The following is a 21,657-nucleotide window of genomic DNA, read 5'->3' as shown; positions in this document are numbered from 1 at the left end:
CATAGAGCTTAGGAACTTTACCAGTGTTTTATTTATATGTATTAGAAAACTTTAACAAAAGTAGAGATGTGTGTAGAGATGTGTGTTTTTCTTAGTTTGAATTGAATGAATATTTGAAAATGCTATAATATCTACTACTCAGTCATGTTAGTATATTTGCTCAGGCACAATAAACTCAACAGTATAAAGACACTATATTAGTAACCTTCTTAACAATTCTTAAAATCCAAATTAAGAAGAATTCCATTCCATTTTTTTTTTACAAATGCTGTTACACCTTTAAAAACATGCCTGTACAATTTTTAAGCTGACTTGAAATAATATTTATCCATTTTGTTGGAGAAGTATGATGCAAATAAACAGTAAGACTTCTCATTTACTTCTGGAAGTATAGTCCGTTCACAGGGAACACTTTTCTCACGCTATGAAATTTGCTACAAGTTATTTATTTCTGAGCTGACTGTTTTCTAAATTGCACACAAAAATAGTTATTTTTTGTTATGTGACTTTTACTTTTCTTCTTATGACAAACCAACCTGAAATTATTTACAAAAATATTTTTTGTTGGATGATGGGATGGACTATAGATGATTATGGAAAGAAAGAAAGAACTGTTTTATTTAACGATGCACTCAACATATTTTATTTATGGTTATATGGCATCAGACATATGGTTAAGGACCACACAGATTTTGAGAGGAAACCTGCTGTCACCACTTCATGGGCTACTCTTTCTGATTAGCAGCAAGGGATCTTTTATTTGCGCTTCCCACAGGCAGGAAAGTGCAAACCATGGCCTTTGTTGAACCAGTTATGGATCACTGGTCGGTGCAAGTGGTTTACACCTACCCATTGAGCCTTGCAGAGCACTCACTCAGTATTTGGAGTCGGTATCTGGATTAAAAATCCCATGCCTCGACTGGGATCCGAACCCAGTATCTACCAGCCTGTTGACCGATGGCCTAACTACGATGCCACCGAGGCCGGTAGATAGATGATTATGGGAACACAAAATAAATAATGGTGACCAACATGAATCAAGCTCGGAATGTATCCCAGTGGTGAAGTGCTCGCTTGATAAGCGGTTATTCTGGGATCGATCCCTGTTAGTGGCCCCATTGGGCTATTTCTTGTTCCAGCCAGTACACCACAACTGGTATATCAAAGTCTGTGGTATGTGCTGTCCTGTCTGTGGAATTGTGAATATAACATATCCCTTGCTGCTAATGGAAAACTGTAGCAGGTTTCCAGTCTAAGACTATATGTCAAAATTACCAAATGTTTGACATCCAGTAGCTGATGATTAATAAATCAATGTGCTCTAGTGGTGCTGTTAAACAAAATACACTGTTTTACTCACCCCAAGGTATATACTGTTTTAGGGTATATATGTTAGATAATGAGGAACACACACACACACATACACACACACACACACACACACAAACATACACACACACATACACACACACACACATACACACACAGACATACACACACACCTACACTTACATATGCATACACATGTACATACACATGCATGCACACACACACACAAACACACACACACATGCACACACACCTACACACACACCTACACACACGCACACACATGCACACACACACATGCACACACACATGCACCTACACACACACCTATACCTACACACACACACACATGTATACACACCTACATCTACACACACACACATACACACACATACAGACATGCACCTACACACACACATGCAAACACAAACACACACACACCTATACACACACATATGCGCGCGCACACACACACACTCACACACACACACACACACCTACACACACATGCAAATACACACACACACACACACACACACACACACACACACACACACAAATGGACAAATGTTAATAAAACATGAAAATGGATTGAAAAAAGTGTTATTATTCTGCAAATATGTATTAGTCTCATTCTATTTTAAAAACATGTTAACACATGTATATAATTCTGAGATGTATCACCATGTTTTATGTGGTATTGTGTAATTTTGCTATTTTCAGTATTGTCCAGTGTGTATGCCATACAAGTGCCATGTGGTGGTGAGTTAATTGATTCCAACAAGAAGCAGTGCTGCTTCGGCAAAGCTGAGCCAACAAGTATCAACAAACAATGTTGCTACGGTAATATTTGTTTTATTTCTAAAATCAGTATTGTTGTTCACCCATGTATAAATTATGTTTATGAATGCTATTGGTATAACAAGCAAAGCTGAAACAAGAAGTAATGACAAACAATGTTACTACAGTAATATTTGTTTTATTTTTAAACATTAGTATTATTCTTTGCCCATGTATAAATTATGTTTATGAATGCCGCTGGTATAATAAGCAAAGCTGAAACAAGAAGTAACGACAAACAGTGTTACTACGGTAATATTTGTTTTATTTTTAAACATTAGTATTGTTCTTTGCCCATGTATAAATTATGTTTATGAATGCTACTGGTATAATAAGCATAGCTGAAACAAGAAGTAACGACAAACAATGTTACTACAGTAATATTTGTTTTATTTTTAAACATTAGTATTGTTCTTTGCCCATGTATAAATTATGTTTATGAATGTTACTGGTAAAATTATATTAATAATAATAACCATGCAAAAAGTGGAAATATTTTGATAGTAAATTAAAATAACAATAATAAAAAATGTGTAACTGGAATAAAACAGAGACTAAAGGTTGACAGAGCTCTAGTTGGGGATGGGGGTGGGGGTGGGGGTGGGGGTGGGGTGGGTGTTAAAAGAATTGTTGGGAGGGTGAGGGCTAAGATTGGTAGTTCTACCCATCCCTTTACAATTGGTTTTTTTGTTTGCTTTTTTTTTCCATAAAAAGAAAATAATGTTTAACACCACTACAGCAACATTAAAACTAAGATTATTCAGTATCTATTATATGATAATTGGTCTTGAAGATGAAAGGGAAAACCTGCTACTACCACATCTATAGTCCGTCCCACAGGGAACAACTTTTTTCATACTATGGAATTTACTACAAGTTATTTATTTCTGAGCTGATTTGTAAATTGTCCACAAAAAGTTTGGGTGTTGTTTTTGTTATTTCCAAAACACTTTTACTTTTCTTCTTACGTCAAACCAAACTGAAATTATTTACAAAAAAACATTGTTATAAAATGATGGGACAGATTATAGGCTATTCTATCAGTTAGCAGTAAAAAGTGTTTTACAAACAGAACAGCATATACCACATTTTAGAGCAATGGATGGAACAGTAAAACACATCTAGTTCACAAAGGGACACCGATCCTGTGACTCATTCTGCCCTGCTAAGACAGAAGCCAGTAAGAGGTGAATTAACAATCTGGAGAAACTGGATCGAATTGGAAATAATTTAACATGCATGTTCAGAGTAAACTGGATTTGTTTTTTTGTCGTGAACATATGACCTCAGATGAAGATAATTACATAGAATGTATTTCTATATTTGCAGAAGCTCGTGACTTTTACATAACAACAGACAGTATCTGTTGTGATGGGAAAATCACTCCAAAATATCCTCAACATGGTGTGACCCTGGAGTGCTGCAATGGAAAAGAAATCAACCATAATACAGCAAGATGCTGCTCAAATGTTGAAAACAAATTACCCCCTGGTAAGTGAACATTTTAACAGTCCAGTCTAGTCTGATATTGTCCTGTTTCAGTTTTAGTTCCATCTTTTTTTTTTTTTTTTTTTTTTTAAAGATTTATTGCCCCCAGAACATAGACAGTGAACAGGTTGGGGAGCCATGGTCACTGCCTTACAAAGTACATATTTAAACAATAGTATTTAAACAAAATATGCTATTTAAATATAAGTTATTTAAACTGAACCCATCTTATCATTCTGTTTAAGACCCTGCAAAGTTTTCAAGATTGTTAGCCTAATGTAATTTTTATCCATGATTTAAACATCTTTCTTTAATTAAAACATATTTCTGATACATTCATGCTCACACAGTTAACTCATACATAAAAAACCCTCAATTAGTTTCCATCTTGTTTATTTCATTGGATGGTGTTGCTGTGGTTTATAGGTCATCACTGTAGAGCAGCCAATGAAATGTATTTAAATCTATCTTCTACATGTTAGATATTACAATGTTGTATCAAAAATCTCGCTCAAGGTTTCTCCAGTGGGCATGTAAAAAACAGAAGGTATCTCTAACTTCAGGGCACAATGACCAGTTTATTTGTTGTGGCACCGAGCTGATTAATTCAACACACCAGATATGCTGCCACAATCGTACCAATGAATCGCTCTCCAAGTCGTATGTCCGACAAAAAGACACATTTTGTTGTGGCAGTAAGCTTGGAAAGAAAGAGTGTGAATGGTGCAAGCGCGAAGGAAAGAACCGACGACTGCTGGCTCTAAACAGAGATATATGTGAGAAGAAGGAAATCGACCTCACAGAAAAAAGCTGCTGTGGAGGTTAGTATCATTTCTTTTACCTTTCAATTTATTCTATAACAAGGGTGGGATGTAGCCCATTGGTAAAGTACATGCTTGATGCACAGTTGGTTTAGGATCTATCTCCCTGTCGGTGGGCTCATTGAGCTAATTCTCATTCCAGACAGTGCACCATGACTAGTATTTCAAAGGCCATGGTATGTGCTATCCTGTCTGTGGGATGGTGCATATAAAAGATCCCTTACTACTAATGAAAATAAATGTAGCAAGTTTCCTCTCTAAGACATCAGTATATGTTAAAATTACCAAATAGCTGATGATTAATAAATCAATGTGCTTTAGTGGTGTCGTTAAACAAAACAAACTTTTAACTTTTTAATTTCTTTTGTTACATGTACTTCTTATTCTTTGAATGCTTTTCAGTGAATGAGTATTGAGCTGTCACGTTAAGTGAAATTGTTTAGCCTGTACATTCAGGACTAGCTGTTATAGCACATGCCAGGATCCTGGACCTGGTCTATGCCAGTCCCTCTGTCCATGACTTGGGGGGGGGGGGACGTAGCTCAGTAGTAAAGTGCTTATTTGATGCACAGTCGGTCCAGGATCGATCCCTGTCAGTGGGCATATTGGGTTATTTCTCGTTCCAGCCAGTACACCACAAATGGTATATCAAAGGTTGTGGTATGTGTTATCCTGTCTGTGGGATGGTGTATATAAAAGATCACTTGCAAATAATGAAAAAGATGTAGCAGGTTTACCTCTCTAAGACTGAACAAATTATTAATAAATCAATGTGCTCTAGTGGTGTCGTTAAACAAAACAAACTTTATAACTGGAATTCTCACTGGCAACTGGCAAAGCACAAGGGAGTGAACTGTGGTTAGACACCTTCATACTGGTAGTTTTGTCCAGCTCAAATGTCTTCAGCAGTGATCGGTATTAGTCCAGCCTCTACCCCTTTACTTGACCAATCCGGCTTCAGTGGGTGACCCTTCCAGGAAGTTATAGCATAAACGGCACCGTGCCAAAATGGCCACAAGTGAAAATGGAACCAAATTGGACAAAATGGAACCATTAGCGTTGGCTAAAACGGCACCAAAATATATGGACAAAACAGAACCTAGTGTTGGCTGAAATGGCACCAAATATTAAAAAAATATATGGCTAAAGCGGAACAAGAATCATTATAAGTTGTGAACGATGATATACCTTCGGTGCTCTCCTGTTTGAACGTACACCAGATTGGACGCAAGGCTAACCTTTTGCCCAAGGCTTTAAATTGCAAATAGTTTAATATATTAAAGTTAATATTATTTTAAAATATACTATTTAGACCAGCCTGATTAAAAAATGTGCCAACTAATGTAATTTACTATGTTCAATAACAGTTATTATTTTTAGATGTCTTTTATATATTGTTTTTCTTGTGTTTTATAAACAAACAAAATAAATAAAATGCTTTGACTTTGTAAACCTATTTACAAAAAACATTGTTCGGACCAGACATAACACAATGCATCGATCTTTCAATTGTTAGGTCCTATATTAAACAAAAAAAAAGGTTCCTTTTTCGCCAAAACATTGAGGTGCCCGTTATAGCCAAATTTCTTCTGTTTTTGCCAACGAAAATGGTTCAGTTTTGGTAGTAGTGCCATTTTAGCTTTATCCCCTTCCAGGAACCTGAACTTTCACTGGTACATCTCTCTGGGTAATTGAGACATACAAGCTACCTCACCATGTCATGGAATGAACCATGATATATTCAACATGCACTATTTGTTATTTATGAAAATGCAAAATACTCTTTCCTGCTGATGAAGGATTTAAAAAACCGAAACTAACTTGAAAAAGCACCGACATTAGTCCAAAGTACACCAACATTAATAATTAATGACAGTTCTTCCCTGAAACACCTGTCCATCCAAGCTATTATATAATCAGGGCTCGACCTTAGCGGTAGCCCAGCATATTTTAGCTACCAAATGTTTGCTCTGGCTACCAGATGTCTAAACTTGGTAGTCCACCGGGCTACTATATATTTGTTTTACACGTCCAGTTACTCTGCAATCAACAGGTACAAGTGTGTATTTCACAGTATATTTCTCATGATTTAAAAAAACCTAAAACATGTTTAAATAAACAAAAAAATGATTTTAATATTTTCTCTAATTTTTTTCAAGTATTAAAATTATGGGGCTACCCATTTTTACTGGGGACTACCAGATTTTATAACCTGGTAGCCTGGTTGGCTACTGCTGAAAAAAGTTAAGGTCAAGGCCTGATATTATCACCTAAAAACATAAATAGAGAATGTACAGTAAACTCTCTATATCTCAAGCTCAATGGGTAGGTGTAAACCACTTGCACCGACCAGTGATCCATAACTGGTTCAACAAAGGCCATGGTTTGTGCTATCCTGCCTGTGGGAAGTGCAAATAAAAGATCCCTTGTTGCTAATCGGAAGAGTAGCCCATGTAGTGGCGACAGCGGTTTCCTCTCAAAATCTTTGTGGTCCTTAACCATATGTCTGACACCATATAACCATAAATAAAATGTGTTGAGTGCATCGTTAAATAAAACATTTCTTTCTCTATATCTCAAAGTTTCAGGTGTCATAGCACACACAGTGCCATATCATGCTTATATCATGCTTATGTAATAAATTAAGTATTTGCATTTGTTATGTCTGATCTGTTTTCATGACATATTAAAATATTAATAATTTTATTGTACTGGTTTAAAACAAAATGTGTGCAGATTATGATGTAGTAGCAGTGTTTTAATTTTGAACCGAAAATTGCATTATTTAAGATTAAATAGACACATTTGACTATTATCTTTATAGGTATAATAAACAATGTTCCAAGGATTGACGTCAACAGAATAAATGAAGTAAATACACATTTTGGCTGCTGTGGACCAAAAGCCTACAATACAACAGAAAGGAAATGCTGTAACTGGAAAACTGGCAAAACAATACCTAATAATCACCAGTGTATGAATGATGGTGAGTCTGTGATACTGTGTTTACCAAATGTTTTATTACATTTATAAAGTCAGGAATCCATAAATGCTTTATTACATTCATAAAGTGAGGAATTCACAAATGCTCTATTACATTCATAAAGTGAGGAATTCACAAATGCTTTATTACATCCATAAAGTCAGGAATTCACAAATGTTTTGTTACATTCATAAAGTTAAGAATTCACAAATGCTCTATTACATTCATAAAGTCAGGAATTCACAAATGCTTTATTACATTCATAAAGTCAGGAATTCACAAATGCTTTGTGAGAAAGTGTTTGTTTTATGACATTAATGCAAATTAATATTTCATTTTATTTTCATTCTGGCAGGGTTTTTTTTATTATTATATTAATGCAATTAGAATTATGCACATTTTGCCTTTTTTTTAGTTTGGATTTCTTGTATTTCATTTTTGAAGATGATTTCTTTGTAAGAAAACCAATGCCATATTAAATAGCGATGAGGATTCACTCCCACAAATCACGGCTCTTTATCACCAGTGGGCCTACTACTCACATAACATCCAGACTCCCTGCCACAAGTCACGGCTCTTTATTACCAGTGGGCCTACTGCTAATTGCTACATCACGTCCATTGGCATAGTCAAGGAGGGGAGGGGGGGGGGGGGGGGGGGAACCACTGGTCCCCCCAATCAAATCTTCTTTTTTTTAAACTATTAAATTTTATAAAATTTTATAAAATCATCCATACATACATAGTGTAGTGTAATGGGATTTTTTTACCCAGAAACTTGAGGTGTCTGTACAGGAATCTGTCCAGGAAAGCATGTTTAGACATTAATTTGTTATAAGCATGAAAATAAAGTTAAAATGTGGGTGGGGGGCACCTAGCATCATCTCTGCTTTAACCACAAACAGCATCCTATCTGTTGGCCCTAGCTCATCTTTAATATCAATCTTACCAAATTGATAATGTTTACATTCACAACGTTTCAGGTTCATCCTTTGATACCACACTATTTAAGAACTGTGACGGAGTTCTCCATAAAATACAGTCTGGACACACCCAGTGTTGTGGAAATAAGACCTTTGACTCGAATACACACCAATGTTGTAATCGTGATATCTTCGACCCCGATTTCGAGTTTTGCTGTGGAAGTAAGATTTTAAATTATTTTATAATTAAACTACTGTAGTCTGTCCCATCCTCCTACAACATTGTTTTTGGTAAATAATTTCAGTTTGGTTTGATGTAAGGAAAAAAGTAAATGTGTGCAATTTAGAAAGTAATCGGCTCAGAAATAAATAGTAGTAAAGTTCTTAGTATGAAAAAAGGTGTTTCCTGTTGGAAGGACCATAGTATTCCATTTTGCAGGTATCACTGAAATGTTCCCCAGGTGATTTTAGTTTTTGCAAATTTTCATTCACTATTAAAATGGTTAAAATGCTTGCCAAAATGATGGCATTTAAAAAATGTTTTCTTGGGGGTTTTTCAACTTCTTTTGCGATAGCTGGTACAGGGACAAAAACCTACCAACTTTACATCGCTCTCCATCCCTCACCTTCTTCATATGTCTATGATTATAGTTAGCATTGGGCATTTAACTCAGTCAGTTGAGTGCTCACTTGAGGTTCTTGCGTTGCAGGATCGAACCACCTCGGTGGACCCATTCAAGTAATTGGTGTTTTTTTCAAATCAGTGCACCACAACGAACCAAAGGCCATGGTATGTGCTTTCCTGTCTGTGTGAAAGTGCATATAAAAGATCCCTTGCTGCATTATGAAATATGTAGCGGGTTTCCTCTGATGACTATGAGTCAAAATGACCAAATGTTTGACATTCAGTAGCCTATGATTAATTAATCAATGTGCTCGAGTGATGTTGTTAAACAAAACAAACAATCTTTCAGTTTTATATTTGTACAATATAAAATAACAATACATGATTAACAGCTGAGAGTTCTGTTAACATTATTTTAATAAAATAGATATATTACAAATATCATTGACCATGTTTTTTAAAACACATAGGGTCAACTTTACAAAGCCTGTTTATGACTGTGTGTGATTACATACATTTACAATGCTTAAATATCTGCATTTAGGAAAAACAGGCTTCGTAAATTTGGCCCATTATCTTTAAATAGCAATGTTTGTTCAAACGTTTTTAAAATTTCAAACAGCACTATGGGGTGGGATGCAGGTCAGTGGTATAATGCTTGCTTGAGGTGTGATGGATTGTACATTTGATGAACTTAGTTTTTATTTTCTCACATTCCAGCCTGGAATTGTAAAGGCCATGGTATGGACCATCCTGCCTATGGGAAAGTGTACATTAAAGACCAGGGCTCACCCTGTCTATTGCCAAATTAGCCAATAGCTAATTTTTATACAAAGTGGCTACATTTAGTCTCTGACTAATATCCATATTTGAAAACTGGCTTAACCAAAATAATTTCCAGTGTAAGACCCGAAAGACCCTTGCTTCTTTTTCAATAAGAATAGCTTATCTGGTATCAGCAGGTTTCCTCTCTTGAAATATCATATATTAGACACCAAATAGCTGTGTGTTAAGGTGGGGGGGGGGGGGAGAGAATGTAGCCCAGTGGTAAAGTGCTCGCCTGATGTGTGATCGGTCTAGGATCAATCCCCGTTGGTGGGCCCATTGGGTTATTTCTTGTTCCAGCCAGTGCACCACAACTGGTATATCAAAGGTCGTGATATGTGCTATCCTGTCTGTGGGATGGTGCATATAAAATATCCCTTGCTACTAATGGAAAAATGTAGTGGTTTCCTCTCTAAGATTATGTCAAAAATTACCCAATGTTTGACATCCAATAACTGGTTTTTAATAAATCACTGTGCTCTAGTGGTGCCGTTAAACAAAACAAACTTTAATTTTTAACAGTATGCTGTAGTGTTGACATTAAATAAAGAAAACTTTAAATTATTTCCTTTCCTTTCAAACAGCTGTAAATGCAGCCCCACTGATCAAGGGTAAAGTGTGTTGTGCAAGTCAGGAGCTGAAGACAGGATATCTCTGTTGTGACGATATCAAACAAGTTCCACAGTCAGACGAAAGTCATGACAAGTGTTGTGTGAATTACTGGACGGGGAGTGCAGCATCCTTCAATAGCAATCTGAAGGTAGGTATTCCATCACGTACCACCTGCTTCTATTACTATGTCAATATAATTACAAACTTCCTGCTGTTATTAGAAATTAGTATTCAAATGACAGGTTTACCAAAATTGCTGTGCAATGTTATGAAAGCTAAGTACTTTAAAAAATATATAAAGCTTGTCTTTAAAAAGAAAAAAAAAACCTACCCCAAATATTTGCTGTGGTATGACCCATAATTTTATTAATGATACTTTTGATGGGTATATTATTTTAGTTATTCTATTTAATAAATATAGGCTATGTATTAAAAAAAACTGATGAAAAAAGGAAAATAAAATTATAAGAGATTTTTATCAGTGGATCCAGTTACTTTAAGCCACATATATTTTTTTTAAAGGTTAGTGTCATAATGATTATTTTAAGTAAAAAATATTTTTGTTTTAGATGATCTAGTTCCATAAAAATTGTAACATAGCATTTGTTTTATTTTTTACAGGAGTGTGTTGATGGTGAAATAACCACACGGACCAAAGATATGAACCCATGCCAGTTCTTAGATCCTGACAAAGCTATTTGCTGTGATGGCCAAATCCAGTACTTTCCAAAAGGTTGGCAGTGCCAGCTATCTTAGACCATCCTTTAATGCAATTTACTGAAAACCATTTGGTGTATCAACAGTCTTATAGTATGTGCTATCTTGTCTGTGGGGAAAGTGCATATAAAAGATCCTTTGCTGTTAATGGGAAAATGTAATAGGTTGCCACTGATTATTTGTCACAATGACCAACTGTTTCAATCAATAGCTGATGATTAATACATGAATGTGCTCTAGAGGTGTCATTAAACCAAAAAAACTTTAACTGTAAAGCTGAATGTCACACAGAAAAAACATCCCAAAATACTTTTTAAGACACATTTCTTTTTAAAAGGTTGTTTCTTATTTTGTCAACATACAGTATCAATCAATCTAATTAAAATTAGCACCACTATTACATGTGGATCTAACAGCAGCCCATTGGAGCTCATGTCCACCAATTTACTTGCAGAATCATACCAGTGATTTAAAAATAATTTGAAAATATTCCGAATTATCCTGAGGGTATACAACATGTTTTGTGTGAATTACGAATGCTTTAAAACATATTTTATTTTATAAAATAAATAATTTGTAATGTAAAACTGAAGACTGATTTTTTTTTTTTTTTTTTAATAAATAAATAAATAATTTTTAATGTAAAATTGAAGACTGATAACCCATCCTGTACGTATTGGTATGGTTCGCTGTACTGCGGCCACTAAAACAGACTCCCCCGATATTTTTTGAATTTGTATGCTCCCAAATAACGTTATAAAAGGCGAAGTGTGATTGGTCAATATTTAAATTATTATTTACAGATGAAATGTTACCTGGACATTGGAGACTACGCAGTGTTGTTAGCAATCTGATTAAAATTAGTTCTATAAGGCATTTGTAATTCACATGAAACATGTCGTATACCCTCAGGATAATTTGGAATATTTTCAAATTATTTTCAAATCACTAGCAGGATTCTGATTGGTGGACATGAGCTCAAACTGGCTGCTGTTAGATCCACATGTAATAGTGGAGCCAATTTTAATTAGATTGAGTATCAATAATAATAATAAAACTAAATGCCTGCTAACCAAACTATACATAAAGATAATATCATAAAATAAAACGATGGCTGTATGAATATATCCTGTAGAACATTATAATTTTCAGGATCATAGGCTGAGGCAAAAATGTTTTTGTTTACAGTTCAATATTAGGACAAAATGTAGACAAAAATGTCCATTAGCTTCATATTTGACCCCCACCCTGATTCATACTATGTTTTTTTTTAAAGGAATTTTTTTTATCTAATTTTTTAAAGTCACATATAAATTGTTTGATATTGACATAAATGATATATACCAGTAGATGATAAGGGTTAATGGTATACACAGCAGCAATTTTCCATAAAGCTTCAATAGTGTTTACAATGTCGTTATTTTATTTTTGTAATCTCCTATAGTAAAACATGTAAACTAGCTCAAAATTTCTCTCACTGATTATATTCATTTCTACTTATTTAGTTTAAAAAAAATAATATTTACAGATCTGTTTTAATGGCTTCTTTAACTCTGCCACTTGCCAAATTAGCTAACTGCGAATTTTGAAAACAATTGGTGAATTTTATTTGAATTTTGCAAAAACATTTAATGTAATTATTGATATATTGTTGGAAAATAAAGTACTGTAGGTTTTTGTCATTTTTGAATTTCAATAGATAATTTGACAACATGTTCTGCTAGCTCAGAGCTAGTCCCGCGTTATATTACTCGTAATTGTTAAAACTACATGTGCATGCAAAGTGGATTTGTATCTGCAGAAACTAATTATGGTAATTTAATAATTTATTTTAATATTAGGGAACATTTAAACATTTAGGAAGACCTTGACATTTAAGGGGAGCAATCACTTTCGTTCCCCTCGTTCAAGAAGAAGAGCAATTTACATCTCCCCTTAGCATATGAATTTAAAGTTAAAAGTTTGTGAATTTATCAATATTGTAATATCTTACGGTAATAATTCTAAGTATGGGGAGCTAAATTGGTCAGTTAAGGACCAAATTAATATTTTATTAAGCATGTTTTTCACTTGCATGCATTAATTACCAGTACATGCATTTACAATGCTTTAAAACATGCATTTAACAAACACATGTTTCATAAATTCAGTCTTTAAAATTATGAATATTAATTAATGTATAATTTATTTTTAAAAATAGATTCAAACAACAGGGTTGTACATTCAAGTTGTTGTGGAAGGAAGCTTCTGAGTGATACTGAGGTCTGCTGCATAAATGGTTTAAGTCTATTTAAGTCGAAACCAGACCATGATGACTGCTGCTTGGATACTGATGGTGAAGGGAGTGTGCAATCATTCAACAGTCAACAACAGGTAAGTTTGGTCTTCATGTGGTTCCCTTGTACCATTTAATTATACATTGTCATACACAGTACTACTTTGTGATTCACAGTAAAAACTTTGTTAGTCACATGTACCACTTTCTCAATAACTGTAAAAACTTTGTTAGTCACATGTACCACTTTCTCAATAACTGTAAAAACTTTGTTAGTCACATGTACCACTTTCTCAATAACTGTAAAAACTTTGTCATTCACATGTATTACTTTGTTAATGGCAGTAAACACTTTGTCACTCACAGTACTATTTTGTCATTCATACTAAAAACTTTGTCATTCATATGTACTACTTTATCAATCACACTAAAATTCAGTACTACTTTGTACCTCAGGAATTATGCTGTGTTCCTGTGTGCTTGGAAATAGATATTTCCAAGTTGTAAATTTATAATTACAACCTGTTTGCATTTGGCTGTACTTGTAAGAAAATATGTTCTGGTCAAATCAAAATAGTCAATGTTATAAGCATATGAAGTGGGGGGGGGGGGGGGGAGGACAAAAAAAACAATAAAAAAAATTGGCTAAAATGAACTGACCTGGACACTTTTCACAATGTATTTTCATAATGCTAACCACAATATTAGTTGTAATCTATATAAAAATGTGTGGCGACAACCCAATATAGCTGTTTAGCAGTAAATAAACATTGTAATCCACATTCGGACACTTTTGTTTAATTCAGGCAAAAATCAGCCAGCACCCCTACAAAAATTGGAGCCCGTATGCCTATAGTCAATGTACAGCACCAATGTATCTCACTTATAAATTTAGATATTTTCACTAATAATAAAAACAATTTAAAATAATTCTGCTACACCTCCAATTAAAATTTATAATATTTTGCTATTTTATTGACTCAAATGTTTAAAAAAAAACAACAACTATGAATTACGTCACTTTTTCAATTGAAAAAGTATTAAAATAGTCTCCCACCAATTTTGCATTGATTAATCATCTTCAATTTAACAATTAAGGTGTATACTTTATTTATTTTTCATCAAAAACAAAGTTAAAACAAACATTTTGTTGCCATTTTTCTTTTAAATTCAACTGGTGAAGGTCGCTCGGCTAGCTTTTTATTTTTCGAGTTTTCAAGTCGGAAATACGAGCTCTGGAGCATTTCGGACACTATTTTCAAGTCAGAAGTTGTCGAAACGGTAATTACAAGCACACTTGAATGCAGTATTAAGATCAGTGGCTTTATATATATTAATAGTGAGCTAGTCTAAATGAATGCTTTATAGTCAATGGAAAATACCAACAATTGGAGTAGGGTCGGGGAAAGTTGATATTAAATCACCTTTCAGATACATGGAGAATGTATAATCTTCACTGTTGGGGAAATTAGTGTTACTCTTCCAACTCCTATGTAGCCTACTTATGAATCTTGATCGTTACAGTTTTGCAGGGATGGACAACTTTATGTAAAACATGAAGAATATGAGAACTGCAATGGTGTCTACTACTCGAAAAATTCTGCAATATGCTGCAATGGTGAACTGCACTTTCACCTCAAAGATGGTAAACTGAAATGCTGTGATCCAGGAACCACAGCCTATGATGAAAGACTTCAGACCTGTTGCCATGGCAATGTATACAATGTCTCATCGAACAATGCCGAGTATATGTACGTGTTATTAATACTAACATATGTTATTTTTATGTACTGTTGAGAAAAACAAAACCACATGTATAATAACTGAGAATCAAGTTCATTAGGCCTTTACTTGGTTAATTATTTTCACTTTATAAATAAAACCTTTTATAATACAGACCATGTTTACTTATTTGTTTGCATGGTGTCAATTCATAATTTATTTCCCTTTATTTATGACATGCATGCACATACACAAGATTTTGCTGGAAGGTTGGTGGACTTGAAATAGCAACATATAATTTAATTTAAATTAGAAACCTCCACTTGATATGGTGTTTTAACATGTCTCCCCTCCCCCTGTGTAGAGGGTGCAATTGTATCCTCCTTGTCCCCACCCTTGTATGAACCTGGTATGAAAAAGAAAGGAAAGGAAGGAAATGTTTTATTTAATGACGCACTCAACACATTTTATTTACCGTTATATGGTGTCAGACATATGGTTTAAGGACCACACAAATATTGAGACAGGAAACCCGCTCCCCTTTTCGATTAGCAACAAGGGAACTTTTATATGCACCATCCCACAGACAGGATAGTACATACCACAGCCTTTGTTATGCCAGTTGTAGAGCACTGGTTGGAACGAGAAATTGTCCAATGAGTGGTATGAAAAGGGATGTAGAAATAAAAATGATGCTTGACTGTGTTCTATAAATTTACTAAGAATCATTATAATAAATTGCCTAAAATTTACAATTTGATGCTAAGTAGCTATGTTTCATATTTGGCCTTTTTCTGATTGAAATTCATTATTAAATTAAACGTTAATAAAACGAAAACAAACCAATATGTTAATATATATACATGTATATAAATATTTATTTCCACTAAGCTTTACATGTTCAATCAGTTTTAAAATAAGCAAAGATTTATTTTGTATTCATCCTAAAGTCCAAACCAAACTGTTAACAACTACAATAAATGACTCTCCTACCTTTAATTACTGTTAGATTCCCCCCACATTTTGTCCACACACAAATCGTGAAAAAAACATTACATTGACATAGATTCCACATATTAGACAGAAACCGTATCACCTATATCAACTTTGTTAAGATCTCCTAGGACAAAACAATTTGGTTCAGGCTTTAATTGCAAATCAAGGTTTTTATTATGCATATCTTTGAAGTAAAAACAGACCATTACAATCTAACCTCTAACCCTCCTTGGATGTGTATATGGACAAGTGAACCCTTACTGGGCATCCTTAAACATTGCTATCTTTGCATTATTGACAATAACTCTGTCATTGTTATGTTCTTAGAGCCTCAGACTCTTTAAGTCTGAGAATGATTCCAAACATTAACTTTTATTACATGTATAAGCATCCCCCCAAAGAGTCCATGAATACAGTATAGGCGTATTCTGTCCCTAACTCTGCCCCTGGGATGTCAGTGACTGTGCCCTGGACAGACCTGAACCGTGACTCGATATAGACATATGAAAGCCAAGGCTAGCTAACAATTTCATCAAATCATCTATTAAACTTTAAAAATTGCAGAAACCAACAGTTAATTTTCAACATCAATGATTACATGAATTTACTTCTTAAAATTTGATTTTAAAAAAATCATCACCAATTAAAAAAATTGGCTAGTGGCTTTTAAAACTTTTAAGGGCCAATTTTACAAAGTTTTATGAGTTTAAGCATTTGTAAAAACATGTAGTTACACATGCATAAGACAAACATTGACTTTCTAGATTCAGCTCTTAAAGTCCAGTAACATCTGAACTACAACATTCAGTTTCCATAGCACTGCCATGACATTAGAGTTCCAGACTTCATGGAAGCCAAAGTCCAGACGTTAAAAGTTTTACAAATCTGCACTATGGTCTAAATAACATTAATTATCTTGCCAAATAAACTCAGGAATGTCGTATAGCACTGACATGACATTAGAGTTCCAGATTTCATGGAAGCCTAAATCCAGACTTTAAAATGGTTTCACAAGTTTGGGCCCTGGTTTCAATAACATTAAATTTAATTATCTTGCCAAGGGAACTCAGGAATGTAGTATAGCCCTGCAATAACATTAGAGTACCAGACTTCATGGAGGCTGAAGTCCAGAAAAAAAAAAAAAATAATAATAATTCTGGGCCCTGGTTCTAATAACAGTAATTATCTTTCCAAGGGAAGTCAGGAATTCATGTTAAATCTGGCAGCTTCTTTCCTATACAGGTGCTGTGATGGGAAGACCTATCAAATAGATGATCCATCCAACCCATGTCAGCAGATGTGTGCTGGCCATCATTTCAACCGGGACACTCACATGTGCTGCAGTGATGAACTGCTGGTCAAGGGTCAGCATGGGGATGCCTGCTGTGATGGACGGCCGTTCTTCACTTCTCGGAAGACCTGCTGCAGTGGTGCCCTCTACAGAACTCCCACCGGAAGAGGCAAGTGCTGCGGTATTTCGCTGATAAGGCGTCATCAGAGGAATCTTCAATGCTGTAAAGATATGATGCCTTATGACAGACGTCACAGTGTCTGCAGCGCAACAGGAGTGTCCTCACCGAGGCAGACAACACTTGACAAAAGTTTCAGCAAGCAAGGCATAAAGAAGAAAGATGGATACCAAATCCCTTACTGTTTTGCTGAATATGGTAAGGCTTATTCTTCATTCTTTTTAATCTTTTATTTTTTCTAGCCAGTGCACCATGACTGGTATACCAAAGGCTGTGGTATGTGTTGTTCTGTCTGTAGGATGGTGCATATAAAAGATCCCTTTCTACTAATGGAAAAATGCAGTTGGTTTCCTCTCGAAGCCTATATGTCAACATTACCAAATGTTTGACATCCAATAGCTGATGATTAATAAATTAATGTGCTCTAGTGGTGTTGTTAAACAAAACAAACTTTAACTTTTATTTTTAGTTACTTTCTTTGTTATGCACATGGTGTATATGTATGAAGAAAACCTTTGTATAACAATCACCTGTTTATAAAGGGTAGTTAAGAGATTTTGTTTTTACATGGATACATGCATCTTAACCTAAATAAAAAGGCCACCTACCTGTAAGACCAATATTGCATGTCTATAGAATCAGGTTTGACTGTATATCTTCTTTTTTATATATATCGAAATGACTATATGTATTGTCAGGGAACTACATATTATTACTAATTATTCCAAAATTATTAATTTGGGCGAGTCGCTGTCTATATTATTTGTAAGGTAACCTTTGTCATAATTTGGTAGTGTCTTTGTTAACTGTTATCTTAAATAACTGTCACAAAATGTATTTCTAAAACTGTAGAATAGCAATGGAATTTTCTTTATATAATGTATAATTCTGTTCAACACATTTTTATATTGCAGCATTATCTGGACGTGTAAAAGGCCACAAACGACCTCCTGGAAATAAACTGGTGTATAAACTCAAAGTGACACCACTACGTCGGTTTAAGCAGTGTGATCAGAAACCAATTCAGTATTTGACAATCGTCTTACACTTGAGCAGCTCTGGAACTGCTGAAGAACATTCTTTTATTCCAAAAGGGTTCCCCCTGACAGTATTCTTCAATAAGATGCCAAATTATGTAAATGGGACAGAGAAAGCCACATTGCATCTGTCTGAAAAGGACATGGCTTATGCATTTTTGTACAAAGGACGAATAAAACATGAAATGCTGCGAATGACTGAAAGCCAGTGTTTGAAGCTGTACTTTGCCATGGATTCACATGACAGAGAAACGTGGAAACTGGACAAAGAGGATCTGCCATGGTGTTTAAAGTCCTGCAATGTATAAGGTTAAACAGCCATGTCCGGTATGTGATACAGTTGACAAGGACCATTAAAAAAAACCCCTAAACATTCCTCTTTTAAATAACAAGGCTAAACGTCACTGAAAAAACTGTGATGTGTGTTTTGCAAACAAGTGAAGGTTTTTATGGAAGACAGAGACAAAGATCATCATCTTTTTTTTTTAACTCTCTTAAATGACTGACAGCAATGGCCAAACTGACTGTAAAGACAGTACTTGCAAGTAGACTGAACCTGCCATTTTGTAATATGAAGTCTTCCGATGAAAAAATGAATACCAATTAGCTCAAACATTAAACATGTATTTTGATGATGGAACAGCAGGTGGAAGATAGCTTTGTTTTGTGTACTAGACATAATTTTAGAAATATTTCCCTCCTTTTAAAGTGCATTTAACATTTCCTAAGAGACATTTAGTGTTGTTACATTCTGATGTGTGTGCATAAGCATGTTTGTGTCTGTGTGTGTGTGTCCATGTGTGCAGTTCTGTGTATTTATAAAGAATAGCATACTGCATTTTGAAAGATGAATGTATGTTTCCATTTAGAATGTCATCTCAATTAAAATATTTGCTCATCTATTGCCATCTAATGAGCAATACTGTTACTGACTTTAATTGGATGTTAAAACCATGACACCGAGTGTAGGTTACATTAATAAATGTGTATTATTATCTTTCTTCATTCATAGCTGCAACACTGTCAAAAGATAAAATGTAAGTTGATGTGTAGAAAGTGGCATTAGAAAGAAAAACATGGAGAATTCATTTAATAAAATGAAAATTATTTAAACACATTATTTAAAACATTAAAACACTAGTAAGATCTATTTGTAAAAGGAAGCCATTAATGATTTTTATATAGTTTTTTCATTGCATTATTCTTTTAAAAAATGAAACTGGGTGTACCATATTTAGAATTCATCAAGATTGGTGAGGTGTTTTTGTTGTTGTTGTTATAGCCTAGTTGGGAGGGGTTTTTTTTATGTGTTTTTTTTTTGTTGCTGTTTTTTTTTTAATTACACAGAAAATTTAACTAGACTGTATTAACCTTTTTTAATGTTCAGTTTTTTGTTTGCTTGTTTGTTTTATATAAGACATGTATTAGCTGATTATTAACTGTATTATTGTTAAGTTTCAACAATGCATCTACAATCACCAAGAAGTAAAATGGCATGGATGAAGAGTATATTTAAACATTGTAAATTAAAGCAGAATTTTATTACAGATAAAACAAAACCCCACGAAAACACTCTGAAATCTAAAGGTAATTTTAAAAAATGCATATTAAATTTTTTTTTTCTTTTTTTTTCAGGTGTATATATAGAAATCTTTTGATATTTATATGACCAAGTGGCAAAAATGGCAATTGTTATACACATGTAGTTGTTAATATTATTGGTTAAATGGCATTTATCTTCATTACTTGTTGTGCTTGAACCTTGATTGGATATAGGCACGCTAATATGTTATTCTATCATATTCTATTGTTGTTCATTCCAAATAGAAAACAATGGCATTGCTGAATTAACATTCAGTATTTATTAGTCATACACATTCCATATGTGTGTAGTGGAGAATGTACGAGGAAGTGTTGATTTGTGGAAAATAATTCACAAGCCCCATATATAGGTCACATGTTCCTAAAAAAATATTTGCAGGTAAAATGATCTTTAAAATTTACAAGAGAATTTTGTCTAACAATCAACTCGTCAGCCTGGTAAGACATTTAAAATTTATTTTGAAATTTTTATCTGATAAATCAACTGAAAATGTTACTCTCAGAATTACTTAGTGTCACCGGTTGTACTCATATTCTTCCGGGCCCTTATTTTCAAAGATATTTTAGTGCTATGATACAGGGTAGCTACGAAAATATGTAACCAGGGTTTTATCACTAAAATTTTACTTCATTTCACAATGTCATTGCATCATTTTACATTTCATTTGAATCTCGAAAAGCATGAATGAGGTTAAAAGTTTTTGCCCTTATGTTAAAAAAAACCCCAAAATTGAAATTTTGCTGTTACAACTTTGAATTTTTTACTTTAAAAATTATGATAAAATAATTATCAAAATAGTTTTTTGACATATGGAATAATTCTCAACCCAGAAATACCTGTAATATAATATAATGTTATGTAACAGGTGGGAGGCCATTAGCAATTATTAGTATGTAATACTCAAGCAATAGGAGGCAAAGCAATGCATCTCATTTTTGCATTAATTAATTGATGAATGACCCCTTTACATCAACTTGCTAATAATGGCACTTTAGCATCATCTTTTGCACACATTTATGTGTGTTAATTTTCTTAAAACAGCTTCCTTAGCACATGTACTTCGTACTTTCATCTTCATATTTTCTCAAATTTTTAACTGCAAAAGGGTTTTTAAACAGTATTTATTTAATACCATTACAGAATGTTAAATAGTTATTAATACAGGTGAATTTTAGCTATCTTTATAACATTGTTTTTGAAGTCTAGGATTTCATGTTGCATTATTAGAGATCTTTACTTAGTACTGGTATATCTAATCATGACTGCATGTTGAGTGTGGGGTTTTTTTTGGTGGAAATCTGGTATTTCTGTACAAATCGTTTATTTATGTTGTGAAAATGATATTATATATTTGATAGTGTTTGAAATATTGTAAATAAAATGTTGTTTTAAA

General features: G+C 34.0%; 1 protein-coding gene across 1 annotated transcript in view; it reads left to right on the top strand.

Annotated features, from left to right (window-relative positions):
- The window catches only part of LOC121371053, a 25,660-nt gene extending 4,003 nt beyond the window's left edge, over nt 1-21,657 (top strand). Inside the window, exons 2-12 of the mRNA XM_041496672.1 lie at nt 2,053-2,172; nt 3,499-3,660; nt 4,221-4,478; nt 7,303-7,464; nt 8,444-8,605; nt 10,418-10,593; nt 11,067-11,178; nt 13,363-13,535; nt 14,962-15,188; nt 17,398-17,822; nt 18,539-21,657. Of these exons, the coding sequence (XP_041352606.1) occupies nt 2,053-2,172; nt 3,499-3,660; nt 4,221-4,478; nt 7,303-7,464; nt 8,444-8,605; nt 10,418-10,593; nt 11,067-11,178; nt 13,363-13,535; nt 14,962-15,188; nt 17,398-17,822; nt 18,539-18,969 (2,408 nt within the window). The 3' untranslated portion in view covers nt 18,970-21,657. The remainder of the gene's footprint in view (nt 1-2,052; nt 2,173-3,498; nt 3,661-4,220; nt 4,479-7,302; nt 7,465-8,443; nt 8,606-10,417; nt 10,594-11,066; nt 11,179-13,362; nt 13,536-14,961; nt 15,189-17,397; nt 17,823-18,538) is intronic.

This window comes from Gigantopelta aegis, chromosome 4 (genome assembly GCF_016097555.1).
Source record: "Gigantopelta aegis isolate Gae_Host chromosome 4, Gae_host_genome, whole genome shotgun sequence".
NCBI lineage: Eukaryota > Metazoa > Mollusca > Gastropoda > Neomphalida > Peltospiridae > Gigantopelta > Gigantopelta aegis.
This window is presented reverse-complemented; position numbering and strand designations above follow the sequence as displayed.